This window comes from Odocoileus virginianus, chromosome 33 (genome assembly GCF_023699985.2).
Source record: "Odocoileus virginianus isolate 20LAN1187 ecotype Illinois chromosome 33, Ovbor_1.2, whole genome shotgun sequence".
NCBI lineage: Eukaryota > Metazoa > Chordata > Mammalia > Artiodactyla > Cervidae > Odocoileus > Odocoileus virginianus.
The window spans coordinates 9,786,315-9,807,139 of record NC_069706.1 but is presented as its reverse complement, the minus strand read 5'-3'; the positions used below and the strand labels follow the sequence as shown (position 1 = coordinate 9,807,139).

The 20,825-nt window shown below is 48.8% G+C and overlaps 1 protein-coding gene across 1 annotated transcript in view; it reads left to right on the top strand.

The window, feature by feature from the left end:
- The window catches only part of LOC110129295 (uncharacterized), a 153,298-nt gene that overhangs the window by 12,875 nt on the left and 119,598 nt on the right, over nt 1-20,825 (top strand). The window contains exons 9-15 of the mRNA XM_070461127.1: nt 2,170-2,335; nt 4,420-4,605; nt 4,733-4,885; nt 6,804-6,948; nt 9,497-9,655; nt 10,420-10,544; nt 13,126-13,320. Coding sequence (XP_070317228.1) covers nt 2,170-2,335; nt 4,420-4,605; nt 4,733-4,885; nt 6,804-6,948; nt 9,497-9,655; nt 10,420-10,544; nt 13,126-13,320 — 1,129 coding nt within the window. The remainder of the gene's footprint in view (nt 1-2,169; nt 2,336-4,419; nt 4,606-4,732; nt 4,886-6,803; nt 6,949-9,496; nt 9,656-10,419; nt 10,545-13,125; nt 13,321-20,825) is intronic.

The following is a 20,825-nucleotide window of genomic DNA, read 5'->3' as shown; positions in this document are numbered from 1 at the left end:
GGCAGGGCTGGGATCCACCCTGCTGATGTGCCGCCAGCAAGGGGTATAGAGAGACCCCAAGGGTGGAGGGGAACTTCTGAGGTCCTACCTCCGGGGGCAGAGGGCTGTAGGGGGTTGAGGGGGGAAACTTGTAGCTCCTTTCCCAAGTTCAGCTGTTTACTAGGCCTGCGAGATCCAGATTTCAGGTCTGTGAGCTTTTCAAAGGCTCTCAGATCTTGAGACCTGAAAAAAATTTTTATTGACTCAGAAATAAGAAAGAAAGCCCCCCCAACCCCCCGCCACCCACCATGTCAACATTGTTGTTCAGTTGCTAAGTTGTGTCCAATTCTTTGCGGGCCCCATCATAGCCCACCAGGCTTCTCTGTCCATGGGGATTCTCCAGGCAAAAATACTAGAGCGGGTAGCCACTCTCTTCTCCAGGGGATCTTCCAAACCCAGGGATCAAACTCAGGTTTCCTGCATTGCAGGCAGATTCTTCAGACAGTCTGAGCCCCCAGGGAAGCCCGTGAATCAATACTGTCACATGTCTATTTAAACGAATACTAAACTTAATAGCTAATAACGCACAGATACCTTCCAAGCCTTTTGTCTGTATTCACTTATTTAATCCTCACAATGAGCCCATGAGGTAGCTGGTTTTATTCCTATGTAACAGTTGTAGAAGGAAACAAAGGCACAGAGCAGTTAGGAAACTTACCCAAAGTCACACAGCAGAGTTTAGATTTGAACCCAGGTGGTCTGTGCTTATCCATCAAATTCTTAGGCTCTTAAATGTAAGTGATACTGGACTTGTGCACGTTTTAGCTGTCTGCTGTAGGGAGGGGCCTCCGAGCCTCCATGTGGAGTTCCCTGTTCCCCTGGTGATTCACCCTACTTGTCCCTTGGGATATTCCCACAAGCCCCTGTGTCTCGCTTGTCTACCTAGATGTTAGGAGTCAGAGAGGCAGGGAGACCATCCCCAAATCTAGAAGTTTCCAAGAGGACTGATACTCTTGAGAGATTTCTCTTGCCCTCACCTCCTCCTCCATTTCTGCCCAGAGCCTTGTTTTCCTGGGCCCAAATCTATAAGGGAAAGAGAGGAAACACAAGGGTGAGAGATGAGAAGGGCATGTGGGATATCCCCAGATGAAGAGGCTTGTGTTCCTGAGGCCTCATGGTCATCTTGGAGCTGGCCCAGTCATCAGCATTCCCATTTTACAGATGAATAAATTGAGGCCAGAGACTGTTTATGAGCAGATGGTGTGTATGAGTTGAGGGTGGGTGGGACGCCTGGCCCTCTGTGGCCATGGATGTCACTCATCAGGGTTGATAGGGTGGGGGGCCCAATCCACTCTGCCCCGTGTGTCCTGATGCCTGTGTGAGCCCTGGGAACCTCCCATTCCTACTATAATTGAGGCACCCACCCCCGTTCAGCCATCATCTCCCCATTTAGACCCATCACTGTGCAAAGGTTCAAAACCTCTCCTGAACATCCCAACCTTTCTGTACATTTCAAAAAAAGAAAAAGGAGAGATTGTGATTTGGGGCTGAGAGCATTAGCGGTTTAATATGGGGCTTCTGTTTAATGTGGGGCCACCTGCCAGTTGTTGACTCTTGTTCTACGCAGGGATTCTTATCCTATGAGGTGAATGTGGCTGGTTTGGGGAGAGCAGTGGGCAGGGACTCACATCTCCCCAAACTGCTGTGTCTCCAACAGTGGGCAGAACTGCCAAGGTTTAGGCTGGGCTTCCTTGGCAGGTCAGATGGTAAAGAATCTACCTGCAATGCAGGAGATTTGGGTTCAATCCTTGGGTTGTGAAGATCCCCTGGAGGAGGTGAATGGCAACCTACTCAAGTGTTCTTGCCTGGAGAATGCCATGGATAGAGGAGCCTGGTGGGCTAAATCCATGGGGTTGCAAAGAGTTGGATGCAACTGACCGACTAACACTTTCAGATGGGGCTGCTGGTGTCTCTGGGGTCCTAAGAGCACAGAATCCTGGCCAGGCTGCCTGGGTCTGGCTCAGCTCCTTTCTGGGGGTGTGAGCACGGACACGTCCCTGCCTTACCTCTCTCAGCCTCTGATTGCTCCCAGATGACTGGAGGCTACGTGAGAGAGGAGTCCTGGAGGGCACCTGGGCGTGTAGGCCACCCTACACGTCGTGACGTTCCCTGGGCCTCTCTCCATGTCAGGCAGCCGCTGGTGGATGCCCTGCCCTCCTGTGGCACCGAGGCCTGCGTGAGCCTCATGGCAGAGCTCATCGTGTCTGGGGAGGTGGAGGCAGACGAGACAGAGGCGTGGCTCTGGTCGCTGGCCTTCGTCCCGGAGCCCACTGATGCTATGGTCCTCGCGCTGCTGGTGAGCCCTGTGCCCTGCCCCAACCCGTGCGTTCCCTCCCCTGCTCCGCTGCTGATTGGACGCAGCAGGGAGGGGCGGGGACCTGCGGTCCTCCAGGCTTTGGGCCTCTGCCTGGTGGGGCCGGTGGAGGCAGATCAGAGAAACTGGGTTTGAGTCTCAGCAATGTCCCTGCCAGCTGCGTGATCCTGACCTATCTGAGCCTGTTTTTCTGATCTGTAAGATGGAGATCGAACAGTATTTGCCTCTTGGGCTCGTGGTGAGAAATGAGATGCTGAATGTAAAGCACTTCTCTGGATGCCTCGTGGGGAGACCCAGCGGCTTAGAGCTGCTGCTGTTCTTGTAATCAAGTGTATTTGATGAGACTCAGGATTAGGAAAGCATGTGAAACTAGGCTAGCAATTTTTAACAACACAAGGAGGTCCTATTTAACCCCCATGATGCCTCTATGATGTAGGTGCTCTTATCCCTCCCATTTTAGAGATGAGGAAACAGAGGCCCAAGGAGGCTGGGCAGCTGGCCCAGGTGATGTAGCTGCTGTGCCTTTTTCTTGGACCGTGGGGCGTGTCCTCACCCACCTGGGGGGCGTGTCCTCACCCACCAGGGGGCGTGTCCTCACTTGAGGGGCGTGTCTCACCCACCAGGGGGCGTGTCCTCACCCACCTGGGGGGGCGTGTCCTCACCCACCAGGGGGCGGGCTAACTTGTCACTCCTCACTCTACCCGTCCAGATTGGCAGTGGGCCAGGATTCAGAGGCCACCAGCGGGGAGTGTATGGGAGACCCTGGGCTGGCTGATGGAGGGGAGGGGTCTCCAGCAGGATCTCGCAGTCCCTCATGCTGGTCGGACTCTTGGCTAACTGTCCAGGTGGAGCATAGGGAGCACTCGCCCCGTCCCTCGGCCCCTGATGCCAGCGTTTACAGTGGGGCCAGTCCATGCAGGCTGTGTGGTTGGCCCCGTTCAGCAGGCAACCGGGCCCTGAGTCAGAGCCAGGCCAGGACTGGGCCCGGGGGGCACTGCTGACAGCCTAACAGGTCCTACGGTGGCCACACAGACATCAGTGCCCTGCAGGGCCCGTGGGGGTTCAGCCAGTGCCGGGCGGGGTTGGGCTCCCCCTTCTTTCCTCTCTCTCTCCCTCCTTCCTTTGCTCAGCAGAAGTGCAGAAGTGTCGGGGGGTGGGGGACTTAAAGCGCAGACTCTTAAAGGTGATGCCACCTCCCACCCCAGCCTAGTCCCTTACCAGCACCACCTCAGGCAAGGTGCTCTCTTTGCCTTGGGATGGTGCGGACTGATAGTCGTTATGCCGTGGGCTAAGTGTTATGTACACACTGGTACCACTTGCCAGGGACACACAGGGAACAGAGCATATGGGTCCCTGGGCTGTTGGAGTCCAGGCTCTTCGCTCGTCTCCTGCCCGTTCTCATGCCTCTCTGGACTATATCTGTTCTCTCATCCCATCACAAGAACGCACTGCCCCCAAGTTGTGACAATTTATGTTGTCTCCAGCCTTGCCAAATATCCCCTGTTAGCCTGAGATACTGTTGTCCATCCTGGATGCACAGAAGAGGTCTTCTGGGGCATTGAAAAAAAATATTTTTATTGATTTATTTAATTTTGGCTGTGCTGGGTCTTCATTGCTGTGTGGACTTTTCTCTAGGTGTGGGGAGCCAGACTACTCTCTGGTTGTGGTGCATGGTCTTCTCATTGCCGGGGCTTCTCTTGTTGTGGAGCAAGGGCTCTAGGGTGCATGGGCTTCAGTAGTTGCTGTTCCCAGGCTCTAGAGCACAGGCTTAGTCGTTGCGGCACTTGGGCTTAGTTGCCCCGTGGCACGTGGAATCTTCCCGGATCAAACCCCGTGTCTCCTGCACTGGCAGGCAAATTCTTTACCACTGAGCCACCAGGGGAGCCCCCTGGGGCATTTTAAGAAATGCTCCCTGCAGGTCACACCACAGGCAGTTTATTCAGACCCTCAGGAGTGGTGGGGTAGGGGCTGGGCGTCCGTATTTTTAAGAAACGTCCCAGGGGAGGCCTGTGAAAGACCCCTCACCAGGCTTCTTGGCTGGGGTGGGGGCTGGTCTCTGTCCCCAGCCTCTGTTGCAGGCCCCGGGGGCCAGCGCCAGCGCCTTCCTGGGCATCTCGGCTCTGGTGCACAACCTGTGTGTGTCTCTGGACGGGCCCTGTGAGCAACTGCCTGGTGTTGGCTCCCTTGTGAGGATCCTGGGAGATGCCGTGGGTGCCAACTGCACCTTCCAGGAGCCCTCAGACGCTGATCAGGTGAGGACAGCCCACATCCTGGGCGTGGCCCCTTGAGGGGGTCCCTGTCAAACAGGTGAGCTGTGGACTGGGCGGGTGGGCTGGGCGCCCCCACCAACCTCAAGGCCCCACCGTCATCTTGTTTCAGCTCCTGTTTGTGCTGAAGGCCATTGGCAATGCTGGCCGGGCGGCCACGGCTCTCACCCCCAAACTGAGCACTTGTGCCTCCCTGGGGAGCTGCCCCCCTGAGATCCGGCTGGGGGCCATCCAGGCCTTCCGGAGGGTTCCCTGCTCTGCAGACGTGAGCTCCTGGGAGTTATTTCACTGGGGTTGGCATTGGGCAGGAGTGGGTCTTGAATCACTGTTAATTCACATCTTCACTTGCTCAATCATTCATTGCATTTACTTAGCACCTACTATATGCCGGGCATTGGCGTGAACAGGTGTCCAGGCCTCTGTTTTCATAGAGCCTGTATCTGGGGTAGGGGGGCATATATTCATTGAATACCCAAGTAAGCGTGTATTTACAGACAAACCACACATAAGTTATCTGTGCTGCAAACCTGCTGGATCAGGGGTCAGCAAGGTCCGTGGTCAACATCCAGCTTATTGCCTGTTCTTGTAGGTAAAGTGTTGTTGGAACACAGCTCTGCCTGTTCATTGACGTGTGGTCTGGGCTGCTTTCTTGCTACGATTGTGGAGTTGAGTAGTTGCAAAAGAGACTGTATGGTCTGCAAAGGCAAAAAAAAAAAAAATTGATAATCTTTCCCTTAGCAGGAAGTTTGCTGACCCTTGGACTAGTGGCTCCTGTCTCATTTAGAGTCAGAGTCCTTCCTGTGATCTGACCCCTGACCCATAGCACCTCTTGGCTTCATTTCCTGCTTCCCTCACCCCCACTACTCCTGCCCAGCCATGCTGGTCTCCCTGTTGATCATCAAGCCTCCAGGGCTCACTTCTGCCTCAGGTCATTTACACATGCTCTTCTCCTTTCCTGGAATGCCTTTCCTCTCTATTTCCCTAGGCTTTTCTCCTTTATCTCCAGGAGGTTTTTACTTAGAAATCACTTTACCCTGGGGGATCTTCCTTGGCTGTTTAACCTGCAATTGACCTTTTCAAGCTCCCCCAGGCCTCCGGCTTCCCTATTTTTCTCTTTTTAGCAGTTATGGGCTTACTAGTTCGTGCTAGTGGTAAAGGATCCATCTGCCAATGCAGGAGATGTAAGAAACATGGGTTCGATCTCTGAGTCAGGAAGGTCTCCTGGAAGTGGGCAGGGCAACCTGCTCTATTCTTCTTCCCTGGAGAATCCCATGGACAGAGGAGCCTGGAGGGATACAGTCCATAGGATTGCAAAGAGTCAGACACTACTGAAGCATGCAGCAACATATTATATATTCACCTGGTTTACTATCTATCTCTCTGCACTAGAATGTAAGCTTCAGATGGACAGAGTGGGGTTTGTCTTGCTCACAGTTGTCACCTTGCTGGGCACATAATAGGTGCTCAGTTAATATTGCTGCATGAGTGGATGGGTGGATGGCTGTGCTGTGAAGGAAAGCAGCAGGTGCTGAGGGAGAGAATCATGGGGTAGGGGAAGTGGCTCACTTAGGAAGGGGGGCATGGGCAATATCTTTAGAGGGAATACCTCCTGTGAGCCTGTTGCTATGGTGTTTTCACAGATATGTCATAGATGATGTTTTCTTGGAATGTAGCCACACCCACTTGTTTACCCATTGTTTGCATGCATGCTCAGTTGCTAAGTCATGTCTGACTCTGTGACCCCATGGACCATAGCCCACCAGGCTCCTCTGTCCATGGGATTTCCCAGACAAGAATACTAGAGTGGGTTGCCATTTCCTTGTCCAGGGGATCTTCCTGACCCAGGGATCGAACCTACATGTCATCTCCTGCATTGGTAGGCTGATTCCTTACCACCGGCACCACGTGGGAAGCCCTTACCATTTTTACTTGTGGAAGTTGATAAGGCTCTGGGCTGGGGCTCTGGGAAGTTAGGTATTAGCAGTGACTGGGCAAACTCCCACGTCCCACAGTCGGGCCACAGGTGAGCGTGTCTGGGAGCAGTGGAGGCTTTGGGAGAGGCGGGTCAAGGCAGCGGGAGCCCCTGCTGGAGCCAGGGCGGACAGGGGATGTGGCGCTCCTGGGCGGGGGTGGGTGGGCTCTGGGTGGGCTCTGAGTGATGGCTTTCTCTTTGCCCGGGGCAGCGGTCCATGCTCTACAGCCTGTACCAAAACGCCGAGGAGGATTCTGAGATCCGCATCAATGCCTACCTGGCCCTGATGAGGTGCCCGGGAGAGGAGGTGTTTGCCCAGGTGCGGCGTACCCAGGCAGGAGAGCAGTCCACCCAGGGTAAGCAGCTGTGTTGGGGGGCCAGGGGCTTGCCTGGGTGCCACCTGATGGGTACAGGGGTTCCAGAGCACTCTGCCTCCACCCCTCAGGGGTCTTCCCGTCCCCTTCTGTTCCCCTTCTTTTGCCATGCCATCTGGACTAGCGGCCTCACATGCTCCCCTCACCCCTGTGGCAATTGAACAACCCAGGAGAAGTTGCTTCTTTCTGGTCCTCAGTTTCCTCATCTGTACAATGGGGTGAAAGTCACTGAGCTCCTTTCTAGCTCTGGCCAGGTCATGGCACAGTACCTGGAGGAGAGGAAGAGAGACTCAAGGCAGACCAGGGACAGTGTCTGCAAATCTCGGGGGTCAGAGTGTTCCTTTTAAACAGGTAGAACTTCAAAAAATAGGCTCAGCTAATTTTCAAAAAGTTTTTTTTCCCTAGTGTACAGTGATTTGACATAATTCACAGTGAGTTGAGACCCTGGGGACTGCCTGACTGGGTTCAATCCCCAGCTCAGCCACTTCCTACCTGTGTGCCTTTGGGCAAATGACCAAACATTTGTGAGCCTCCATCTCTCCATCCGTGAAATGGGGATAACAGTACCTTCCTCATAAAGGAAGCATAAAATGAATTAATACGAGAAGGCATTTAGAACATTGTAAGTGCTGTAGGCATAGCTGTTAACTTTCAGTGTTATTATCACTACTTCTGTTGTTGTTCAGTCATTCAGTTGTGTCCCACTCTTTGAGACCCCATGGACAGCAGCAGGCCAGGCTTCCCTGTCCTTCACCGTCTCCCAGAGTTCACTCAAACTCATGTCCAGTCAAGGATGCTGTGCAGCCCTCTCATTCTCTGCTATGATTATGCCGCCAAAATTTCAAAGCAGATGGCAAGATATAAATGGAAAGTTAAAGGTCGCCTTCCTTGCCTCCTGATCCCTAAGTCCTGTTTCCTGAAGGCACTGACTTTGACCATTCTCTTGTGTGTCCCATCAGAACATGTATAGTGCATGTATGAACATGGGTGTGTTATCACCGTAACAACAGCAGCAGACCAGGATCATGGTGTACACACTGTTGTGTCCCTTGCCTCTGCCTTCAGTATGTCCGGGAGCTCTTTTCACATCAGGGCACTTGGGCTCTTAGCTGCAGCTGTGGGATGCTCCACTAGGAGCTTAAACCATAGTCCACCTTACCAGTCCCCAGTGATGGGCCCTTAGATTTTTTTATTTTCTGGTCTTTTGCCATGAGAAACAGCAACCGAAATGAATCTCTCTGTCCATCCTCCTTCAGACCCTTTTGCTAATCTAGCCGGAGGATAATTTCCCAGAAGTAGCCAACGTAGGCGGCTTCCCAGGTGGTGCTAGTGGTAAAGAGCCCACCTGCCAATGCAGGAGATGTTGAGACACAGGTTTGATCCCTGGGTTGGGAAGATCCTGTGGAGGAGGAAATGCAACCCACTCCAATATTCTTGCCTGGAGAATCCACATGGACAGAGGAGCCTGGCAAGCTACAGTTCATAGGGTCTTAAAGAGTTGGACATGATGGAAATGACTTAGCACACACACACTCAGCCAACATTAAGGTGTGCACACATGTTTAAAAGTCTGATGTGATGCTGCTAAACTATCTTCGAAAGAAATGACACCTCCCCAGCCCCCAAAGGGAAAGAAATGGTGCTAACTAGAAGCTGCAGTTTGTTGTTGGCAGTTTCTAGGGTGGGATGGGATGGGGTGGGTTGTTCTACATCAATACACCACTGAGCCAAGCCCCTCAGAGGGGGTCAGCCAAGAGGCAGCCTTCGTAGAGACCCTGCAGTATCAGGCTTGTGTGTTTCCTGATGGGAACAAAAACATTCTCAGCTCTGTTTCATGGTGGATTGTTCTAGAAGCCCCCTGCTGGGCATTCTGAGAGCCTGGGATGAGCAAGGGGGCTGCTGTTCCCAATTAGAATGATATTCTGTGTTGGACTCCTTCCCCTCAGTAGACTCATTTCATTTTTAACTCTCCAGAGAGCCTCAGAGGGCCCCCATCACAGATTGCATGTTTACCCCTTCCCAACCCTAAAAGATATTCAGTCCTTTAGGTCCAGATTCTGCCCTTGACTGATCTGTGCAAACAGCCCTGGGAGATGGGTCAATACAGTTCATTTTACCGATGAGGAAACTAAGGCTCAGAGAAGTGGAGTGACCAGCCCAAGGTCACCCAGCTCATGAGTGGTGGAACTGGGGTTCAGACTCAGGTCTGACTTTCAAACCAGGGCTTTCCCCACACTCTCAAACCAGACCAGTCCCCACTGGGCTCCGGTGGGTTCCCTTTCCTTCAGGAAAGTGCATCAGAATGCCCTGTGCAGCCTAGATTTCCAAGTTCCATTAGGCACTTCTGTTTGCTGCTTGTCTACAAAAAGGACATGGTTCTCAGCAGCCAGGCTCCTGAGAAGCCCCTGGTGGGTAGAAATAGCAGGACCTGGAGCGGGAGGCCGGGGGTCTTTTCTCTGTACTGTGTCAGCTGTGGGTCCTCCCTCATCGCCCTCCCCTCCCCTCCCTGCTGGCTGCAACCGGACTCCAGTGGGCTCCTTTGTGTGGAGTCACCTCCTGCAGCTATTGGAGACGGACGACCCCTTGAAACAGACCCTACGGGAGGCCATCCCTGAAGATATTGTCAGCCAGGAGTTCCATCCAGAGATGTGGAAACACTCGTCCTACTCTGACATCACCTTCCGCTCAGGTATGGGCATCTTTGGCCAGCACTGTCCTCCTTGGGGACCACAAAGGCCTGGGGACCCGGGAGTTCTGACTCTGGAGGACACGTGGCCATGTCTGTTTCCCCAATGTCCAGGTATTCACATGCTATCTGCTTGATTTTTTTTTCTGTATTCCCATAGCACCTGCCATTTTTGATGGAAGAGGTAAAAAGTAGTTAAGTGTGAGCCACGTTATAGGATTCAATGAAATAGTACTTCCATCTTTTCTCTAAACTGGTTCTTTTAAACTTACTGTTATGCTAAAAGAAAACCTTATATTGCTACTATTAGCAGAAGATTAGTTTAATTCTAAAAATAGGGTTGTCCTAAAAAGAAATGCAGTGACCGTGAAACACTTGGATTCTTGCCTGCTGAGGGCTGTGAGTTTGAGAACTGCTTTTCCCTGGGTTAAAAAGGGAGATTAGCATCAACCAGAGACAGCTGCTTCCTTGTGATTATCAGAATCAAAAAGAGACCCCTTTCTAGGTTAGGTATCCAACCCCCCTCAGCTGCTTGGAAAGTTCGGGGGCAGGGTGGGGTGCTCTGGCTGCCCCCACCTATCAGTAGATGTGGGTGCATTCGTGACCCTCTGTCCTGACCTTCTCTCTGCCCTTGGTAAGGCCTACTCATCTGAGCTTCCTGTCCTGACTGAGAGGATGCACCGTGTGTCTAGCCCTGTCTCCAGCCCTTTGGCTGTCAGCTCCTGCCCTGTGAGTGGCTTGGTGGGCACTGATCCTTTCTCTTCCAGCATCAGGCAGCCTGGGAGCCAACCTGGAGGGGACCCTTCTCTTCTCCCCAGCCTCCTTCCTCCCCCGTTCTGCCACAGCCAACCTGACCATCCATGCTCTTGGTCATGCCTTCAATGTTCTGGAGGTAAGAGGGGCCCTGTTTCAGTCTCTTCAGGGCATCTCCTGGGCTTGGGGGCAGAAACAATCCCATCCATCCATCTTTCCATCCCTCGCTTCTTATATCTATTGATCTACTCCCACATCTTGTACTCCCAGACCCCAAACTCCATTTACCCATTTATCTGCCTGTCCACCCATCTATTCATCCAGCCTACTGCTGCTGCTGCTGCTAAGTTGCTTTAGTCGTGTCCAACTCTGTGAGACCCCACAGACGGCAGCCCACTAGGCTCCTCTGTCCCTGGGATTCTCCAGGCAAGAATACTGGAGTGGGTTGGCAGCCTACTGACCCATACATAAATCCATACATCTATGACCCCCATCCCTCCTTCTCTCCCTCCCTCTCATCCATCTGTGTACCTCCCATCTCTCTCCATATACCCTCTCACCTACTCATTTATCTTCCCAGTCATACACCCATCCACCAACCTATCTATGCACCCACTTAGCTATCCATCCACCCATCCATTGCCTATCCATCACCCCATCCATACAGTCATTCATCCATCCTTCTCATCCACCTATCCATTTATGTGCCTTCCCACCCATCTCTCCATCTACACTCTCACCCGATCATCTGTTTATTCTCTCAGTCATCTACCCATCTAGCCACCTATTTACTAAGACCTACACACTCATCTGTCCACATACTCTTCCATATGTTTATACATCTGTATCCATCCATCCATTCTTCTCTCCTCTTCCATCTATTCATCTATACATCCCAACTGTCTCCTCATCTACTCTCTCATCCACTATTTATTCCTCTACCCTTCCACCCATCCATACATCTATCTGTCCGTCTCCCCACGCACCCTTCTCTTCCTCTGTTCTCCCACTGATGTATCCACCCTTCTAGCCATCTACCCCTCCATGTTCATCCATCCATCCATCTATGAACCTGTCATCAACTGCATAGTTTCCATCTTCTACCTAACATGTGCCAGGCACTGTGCTGTGTGCTGGGCTCGGAGAAAATGATGATGATCAAGAGAGAGAGAATTCCTGCCTTCTTGGTGCTCACAGCCCAGAGAAGGTAGACAGATAAGAAATGAGTAGACACATTCAGAAAACAATGGCAACTTTAAGTAGTGAATTTAGAGATCTGAAGGATGAGTGGGAGCAGCCGTGTGGGAAACTGAGGTAAGAACCTTGCAGGGGGAAAGGGGGCAGTGTGTTCAAAGTTCCTGAGACGAGAGAGGGCTTGGTGTGTTTAAGGAATAGAAATAGACTAGAGAAAAGGATGAGAATATTAAGATGGGAGCTCAGGGAGGGAGCAAGGCCATGTTGAGGAAGGGTTTCAAGTTGGGGAGTGACATGCAATTTGAATGTGGAAAATGATTTGTAAGGGGCAGCAATGGAAGAGGGACGATCTCTGAGGTCATGTGCCCAGCAAACTTTGAAGTAATGTAATACCTTGGGGCCCTTCCATCTCTTCGCCCCAGGTCCCTGGAGCTTGTCTGAGAGAGAGTGCTCTGTGCCCTATCCCAGCTCTTTCTAATTTATGGAGAGCAGGGGACTTAACATCCAAACTTTACCTTCTGGGCACCTAAGCTTAGATCTGCCAAGGGCTGAACCTCTGGTAATTTCTCTACAAATGCTCTCATAGATATCTAGATGAGAGGTTGGAAGGAAAGGATGTAAGAATGAGTGAACAGATGGGTGGATGGATAGGTAGATGGAATGAAGGAAGGACTCATTCATTCATCCATCAGATTTTGAGGATCAATCAGGTCATCTGTTAGTCAGGGTCTTCCAGAAAAGTAGAACCAGTAGGGTTATAGAGGTTGACAAGTCCCAGATCTACAGTCAGCACAGCTGGAGACCCAGGGGAACTGATGGTGTAGTTCCCATCTGAAGGCTGGAAAAGCCAATGTCCCAGTCTGAAGACAGTCAGGCAGGAGGAATGCCCTCTTATTTGGAGGAAGGGCAGCCCTTTGTTTCATTCAGACCTTCAACTGATTAGATGAGGCTCACCCATATTATGGAGGGCAAGCTGCTTGACTCAGTCCACTGATCTAAATGTTAAACTCATCCAAAAATTCTCTCACAGAAACATGTGTAATAACACTGGACCAAATATCTGGGCACCCTATGGCCCAGTCACATAGACACAGAATTAACCATCTCACCAGGCATTGAGTTCATTTAGTGAGATGCAGGGCCCTGCTCTCATGGAGCTCAAGATCTTGCAGGGAGACACACAGATTTGAGCATGACCTTGGAGTAATGTGCTTCACACTCAGAGGAAGGGGTAATAAATTTGGCTGGGGGTGGGGAGGGGGAATGTATGGAGCTGGTGATATGAGAATTCAGGGAAGGCTTCCCAGAGGTGGTGACATTTGAACCAGGCCTCAAAGAATTGGTCGGAATTCTTGCTGTGTGGCATTTGCCAAGCAGATGTGGAGCTGAGATTGTATCTCTTGACGTTTGGGCCTGGATGGACCCTAGGGAGCCTGGGGCCCTCTTTCAAGCTCCCAACCCCACAGCTCTTGGTTACTATTGTGAACAAGTTACTGTGCCCTGAGCCCCTGGACTTTCCTTCCCAGCTGGGACTCCGACTGGAAAATGCCGAGGAAATGGCCCGCAGGCTGTTTGGCCCGAAGTCATTCTGGGGGCAGGAAGGGGCGAGACAAGCCCAGGCGGAGGAGCCCCAAGAGGCAGAGCCAGGGCCCACACTGCCGCTGGCTGACCCCGCTTGTCCAGGAGAAAGGTCCAGAAAGATGAGAGACTTGCAGCAGAAGGTAAGGGAAGCACCTGTGCCCACCTCTTTTCACCCTCCCCCCGTCAGGTGCTAGCTTGGGCTTTGGGACTGGGGGACCCAGGTGTCCGTGCACCCTGACCCTGCCCTCCCACCCCCCAGCCCCCTTACAGAAGCACATTGCTGGGCCAGATCTCAGCAGGGAGCTGTTAGCCTGCCTTCTTTTGAAAAGCCACTTGCTAGATCACATACATAGAAAAGCGCCCGCCTTGGAAGTGTGTTTCCATCAGTGAAACATCCTTGTAACCAGCACCCAGACCCTCATAAGCTCCCCAGAAGCACCCTTCTGCCTCCCTATTCTGGTTTACCTGCCCATAACCAGAGGTAAGCAACCACTCTTCTGACTCCTAATAGCACTGAGTAACCCTTTAAAAATCAGCTTTGTTGAGGTATGATTGTCCTACAATAAATGGTATGTGTTTGAAGTTTTGACACATGCCATTTGACAGGTTTCGACATACGTAAACAATGTGAAGGGGCTTTGCTGATGGTTCAGCGGTGAAGAATCCGCCTGCCAATGCAGGAGACAAGAGTTCCATCCCGGGATCGGGAAGATCTCCCGGAGGAGGGAATGGTGACCCACTCTAGTATTCTTGCCTGGGAAATCCCACAGACAGAGAATCCTGGTGGGCATGGGGATCCTATAGTCCACGGGGATCCTACAGTCCATGGGGTCACAAAGAGTTGGACATGACTTAGCAACTGGAAAACAATAGCAATACGCCGTGAAACCATCATCAGCTAAATCAACATATCCCTCACCCCCAAAGGTTTCTTACTGCTCTTTAATCCCTTCTTCCTGCTCCACCCCTGCCCCCTATTGTGATATGCTCTTTCTGTCAAAATAGATAAGTTAGCACTTTCTGGAATGTTGCATAAATAGAATCATGCAGCATATACTTTTGTTTTAAAGCATGTGCTCCTTTCTGGCCTGACTTCCTCTATTCAGTGTAATTATTTTGAGATTCATCCATTGTGCAGGGTATACGAATAGTTTATTTCTTCCTATGGTCAAGTAGTGTTCCATTGTAGGGATGGAACACAGTTTAAATATTCACCTGTTGATGAACATTTGCATTATTTCCAGTTTGGAGGCTATTACAAGTAGGGATGCTATGCCCATTTATGTATGTGTTGGTTGTAAGTCATGTCCTACTCTTGCGACCCCATGGACTGTACCCCGCCAGGCTCCTCTATCCATGGGATTTTCCAGGAAAGATACTGGAGTGGGTTGCCATTTCAAATCTTCATATAAACATGTTTTCATGTTTCAGGTAAATATCGAGGGATGGGATGGCTGGATCATATGTTTAATTTTTTAAGAGCTAGCTAAATTCTTTTGTAAAGTGGTTGTACTATTTTGCATCCCCACCAGCAGTGTATGAGAGGTCTAATTCCTCCACATCCTTGCCAACACTTGGTAGGATTAAACTTTAGTTTTTGCCATTCTAATGGTGTGTGGTAGTATCTCATGGCTTTATTCCCTAATGCTGCTAACGTTGAGCATCTTTTCATGTGCTTATTTGTCACCTCTGCATCTTTGGTGAAGTGTATGTTCAAATATTTTGGCTTTTTTTTTTTTTTTTAATTGAGTTGGTTTCTTAAGAGCAAGTTTCAAACTTTCTTCATCTGTTTAGAACACAAGGCTTTTATTAGCTGTGTGACTTGCAAATATTTTCTCCCAGTGTGTGGCATGGTCTTTCCATTCTCTTAACGGTGTCTTTTTCTGGCCATGCTGGGTCTTGCTTGTGGTGTGCAGGCTTCTCTGGTTGTGGCACCCAGGCTCTAGAGCGCATGGGCTCAGTATTTGCAGCGGTGGGCTTCTCTTGGTTGTGGTGTGTGTGCCTTGTCAGCCCACAGCATGTGGTATCCTAGTTTCCCGAGCAGGGATCAACCCAAGTCCCCTGCGTTGGAAGGCAAATTCTTAACCACTGGACCTCAGATGAAGTCCCAACAGTGCCTTTTAAAGAGCAGACATCCTTGATTTGGATAAAGTCAGGTTTATCCATTTCTTTTACGTGTAGTGTTCGGGTGTTAACATCTAAGAAATCCTTGCCTAATGCAATCTTACAGAGATTCTTGGAACCCTCTGGAGGCTTCCAGAGTTCTCTGTGCCACTCTTTGCCCTCTTGTACTCTGCCCCGCAATGTCTGGTCACCTTGGTCTCCCCAGGCTCCCAGATCCTTCACTCCAGGAGTCTGCCTTGCCCCACTGTGTTCCCCTCCCAGCCCCTCAGCCTGAACCCCCTCCAGGTGGTTGAGCTGAGGCTCACCTTGCCTGATGGCATCTAATGTCTTGGGAACTTTTGTTTAATCTGTTTCATCTGAGTTTCGAGTTGCTCCACACGGGGAGGTAAATCCAGTCCCTGTTACTTCAATCTGGTTGATAGGAGAAGTCACATCCAGTTCCTTTATGAACTTTATGTACCTGGAATCATTTACATGTTCTCTTGTGGAAAGAAAAAAATGAGGTGACATTCACATAACATAAAGTTAGCCGTTTAAAAGTATACAATTCAGTGACACGTGATACATTCACAGCGTTATGCAACCACCACGTCTGTCTAGTTCCAAAACATTTTCATCACCCCAAGGAGACCCCACCTCCGTTAGCGGTCACGCGCCGTACCCTCATTTCCCAGCCCTGCCAACCATGAATGTGCTTTCTGTCCCGATGGATTTATCTGTTCTGGACATTTCTTGTAAACAGAATCATACAATATGTGACCGTTTGTGTCTGGTTTCTTTCACTGAGCATGTTTTCGAGGTCTATTTGTGTCACAGCATACATCAGTACTTCATCCTTTTTTTCTATTGCACAAATAATTCCTTTCTTAATTGAAGTATAGTTGATTTATAATGGGATAGTTTTTGGTGTACAGCAAAGTGATTCAGTTATGTGTGTGTGTGTGTACATATGCACTTTTTCAGATTCTTTTCCATTACAGATTAGGACAAGATACTGAGTATATTTCTCTGTGCTATACAGAAACTTCCCTGAATGAACTTCATGAACTTCCCTGCAGTGGTACAATGGTTAAGACTCCGTGTTTCCACTGCAGGGGATGAGGGTTCAATCCCTGGTTAGGAAACTTAGGGTTCCACATGCTTCATGGTGCAACCAAAAATTACAAAATTTAGGAGCTTCCCTCGAGGCTCAGCTGGTAAAGAATCTGCTAGCAGTGCAGGAGACCTGGGTTTATCCCTGTTTCAGGACGATCCCCTGGAGAAGGAAATGGCAGCCCACTCCAGTATTCTTGCCTGGAGAATTCCATGGACATAGGAGCCTGGTGGGCTATATAGTCCATGGGGTTGCAAAGAGTCAGACACTACCGAGTGACTATCACTTTCACTTTTGTACAATAAGTCCTTGTTGTTTATCTATCTTATATATACTGCTGTGTATATGTTAATCCCAAACTCCTAATTTATCCCTCCCCACCCCCTTTGCCCTTTGGTAACGATAAGTTTGCTCTCTATGTCTGTGGGTCTCTTTCTGCTTTGTAAATAAGTTCATTTACATAATTTTTTAGACTCTACATGTAAGTAATATAATACGATGTTTGTCTTTGTCTGACTTTACGTAGTATGATGATCTCTAGGTCCATCCATGTTGCTGCAGATTACATTATTTCATTCTTTTTTATGGCTGAGTAGTTAGTATTCCATTGTCTGTGTGTGTGTCCCACATCTTCTTTATCCATTTATCTCTCAATAGACACTTTGTTTCCATATCTTGGCTGTTGCTGCTACAAACATGAAGATGCATGGTATGAAGTGGTTTTGATTTGCATTTCTCTAATAATTAGTGATATTGAGCATCTTTTCATGTGCCTGTTAGGCCATCTGTATGTCTTCTTTGGAGAAACGTCTCTCTAGGTCTTCTGCCTATTTTATGACTAGGTTGTTTTGATACTGAGCTGTGAGAACTATTTATGTATTTTGGAAATTAATCTTTTGTCGGTTGCATCATCTGCAAATATTTTCCCTCAGTCTGTAGATTCTCTTTTTTTGTTTATGGTTTCTTTTGTTGTGCAAAATCTTCTAAGTTTTGTTAGGTCCTGTTTATTTTCCCTTTTATTTATTTTGCCTTGGGAGACTGACCTAAGAAAACATTGCTATGATTTATGTCAGAGAATGTTTTGCCTGTATTCTAGTTATATGGTGTCATGTCTTATGTTTAAGCCTTTAAGCCATTCTGAGTTTATTCTTGTGTACGATGTGAGTGTGTACTAACTTCATTTATTTACAAGTAGCTATACAGCTTTCCCAGCACCACTTGCTGAAGAGACTGTCTTTTCTCCAATGTATATTCTTGTGTCCTTTGTCATAGATTGATCTTAGGTATGTGAATTTATTTCTGGGCTCTCTAACATGTTCCATTGACCTTTGGGTCTGATTTAGTGCTTCATTCCTTCCTAAGGCTGGATGATATTCATTGTATGGATGAACCACATTTTGCATGTGCCTTTACCCACTGATGGACTTTCGGGTTGTTCCCATCTTAGGACGATTGTGAATAATGCTGTCCACATCCTCTTTTTTGTGTCTGACTTCTTTTGCTTAAAGTGTGTTTGTGAGATCAATCTGTGTTGCTGTGTGTACTTACAGCTTGTTTATTGTCCTTGCTTATAGCATTCCATGGTGTGAACATACCACAGTTGCTTTATCCAGTTACTTTTGATGGGCTATCCATTTACTGTTGACAATTTCCTTGTCCATTTTTAAAGCCAGTTTCTGGCTTATTACGGGTAGTGCATTCTTGTACATGTCTCTTTGGTGAATGTATGTGCATACATCTGTTCCACGCGTACCTAGGAGTGGACTTGCTGGGCAGGGAGTGTGTGTATATGTGAGTTTCCTTTGGTTTCTTACTTGATACTACTACTTGAGTATTTTTCTTACTGAAAACTTACTGTATGCAAACATTTTAATACCCTTTCTTGGGGGGGGGACCTTACTTTACATGACCTTTTACCCACCAATGGGTACTGAGGTTGTTAGTACCTTTTTGTTCTCATAAATGTCATTTCCATGTATATCCGGGGGTGATCAAGGTAGTGGCTGAAGCATTTCCTTACGTGTTCACTCGTTTACTAACCATCAGCTGTGACCTCAACACAGCCCAGGAACACAGAGATGATCAGAGCGTGGTCCCTGCTCTTAAAAGCCTCTTGGACTAAATCTGGGGCCAGTAAGCAACTTGAATGAGGGTTGTGGGCTGGATATAAATGTTTTTTCTTAGAATCACAGTCCCACAATTTCTTAGCATAACACAGTTGGTCTATTATTTTCTCACTTTTTTTAAGGCTTTTTTTTTTTTTTTTAGGTTTCTTTAAAAACTGTTTTTTTTTTTTTTTTTTTTAATCAAATTAACTTTTGGCTGCTCTGGGTCTTCGTTACTGTGCGGGCTTTCTCTAGTTGTGGCGAGTGGGGGCTACTCTTCATTGCGGTGCTCGGCCTTCTCACTGGAGTGGCTTCTCCTGTTGCGGAGCCCAGGTTCCAGGTGTGCGGGCTTCAGTAGTTGCAGCATATGGGCTCGGTAGTTGGGACGCGTTGGCTTAGTTGCTCCATGGCATGTGAAATGTTCCTGGACCAATGATTGAACTTGTGTTCCCTGCCTTGGCAGGCGGATTCCTAACCACTGTGCCACCAGGGAAGTCCTGTTTTCTCGCTTTTGATATATATTCACTTTGCAGGATATATTTTGCACAAGCGCAGTGGTGAGTGACCGTAGTCCTTGGCCTGAGCATTGGAGAGACAGCAGGGCGTGGTGGGGACTGTGGTAGACAGGCTTGCAGCTCAGGCCTCGGGTCATTGGCAGCCACCGCTCAGTTCTGAATGCCTGTTGCCCTTTTGGGGAGGGGGAGACTGCGAGGCAGTGGGAGACAGGCCAATGTTTCTCTTTTCTTTGAGAAGCTGGGTATCTGGATTTTGCATAAAATCTCCCAGGTTTTAAATAGTAGAAATAAATTTTTTAAGAACACTTACTGCATGAAAAATAAAGACCAAGAAACTGTCACAGACCAGAGGAGACTGAAGAGACATGATACTAAACTCTATGTGGTACTGGACTGACTCCTGGAACAGAAAGAGGATGGAATGGAAAAACTGGTGAAATCTGAATAAAGTCTGTGGTTTAGTTAATAACACGCTCGTGTTGGTTTCCTCGTTTTCACTGTGCATCTTGGTCACGTAAGATGCTAACAGTGGAGGAAACAGGGTGAGGTACATGGGAGCTCTCTGTACTAGCTTTGCAACTTTTTCTAAAAATTTTTATTGGAGTATAGTTGTGGCTCAACTGGTAAAGAATCTGCCTGCCATGTGGGAGACCTGGGTTCGATCCCTGGCTTGGGAAGATCCCCTGGAGAAGGGAAAGGCTACGCACTCCAGTATTCTGGCCTGGAGAATTCCATGGACTGTATGGTTCATGGGGTCGCAAAGAGTCAGACACGGCTGAGCGACTTTCACTTTCGTAGTTGATTTACAATATAGTGTTAGTTTCAGGCTTACAGCAAAGTGACTCAGTTTTCCGTATATGTATGTGCTGTTCTTAGTTGCTCAGCCATGTCGGACTCTCTGTGTGACCCCATGGACTGTAACCTTCCAGGCTCGTCTATCCATGGGGATTTTCCAGGCAAGAATACTGGAGTGGGTTTCCATGCCCTCCTCGAGGGAATCTTCCCAACCCAGGGATCGGACCGAGGTCTCCCACACTGCAGGCGGATTCTTTACCAGCTGAGCCACCAGGGAAGCCCCTATATATAATCTACTCTTTTTTAGATTCTTTTCACATATAGGTTATTAACAGTATTGAGTGGAGTTTCCTGTGCTATATAGGGTAGGTACTTATTAATTATCTATTTTATATGTAGCAGTATGTATGTGTTAATCTCAGTCTCCCAGTTTATCCACCCCCCCCCCTTTTCCCTCTGGTAGCTATAAGTTTCTTTTCTATATCTGTGACTCTTTCTGCTTTGGAAATAAGTTCACTTTAGTATCATTTTTCTGGATTCCACATGTAAGTGATATCATTTGATATTTTCATATGTCTCTGACCTACTTCACTCAGTATAACACTCTCTAGGTTCATCCACGTTGCTGCAAAGGGCATTATTTCACTCTTTGGTGGTTGAGTAGTATTCCATTGTATATATGTACCCCGTCTTTATCCATTACTCTGCTGATGGATAAAGTAGGGTGCTTCCATGTCTTGGCTATTGTGAATAGCGCTGCAGTGAACACTGGGGTGCATCTGTCTTTTTGAATTGTAGCTTTGTCTGGCTCTATTGCTGGGTCACATTCAGCCTGGATTTTTAAAAGCCTCTATTATTTACTAAAACACACACACACACATTGCATTGGGTGTTGGGTAGACTGTGCAGGTCTAAGAAAATATATTCGTAGGTTCTGCCTCTGGACCATGAGTTTTGCAAGCCCTGTTCTGAACCCCACAAGCCCTTGACCTTTCTCTCCAGCTGCCCTTCCC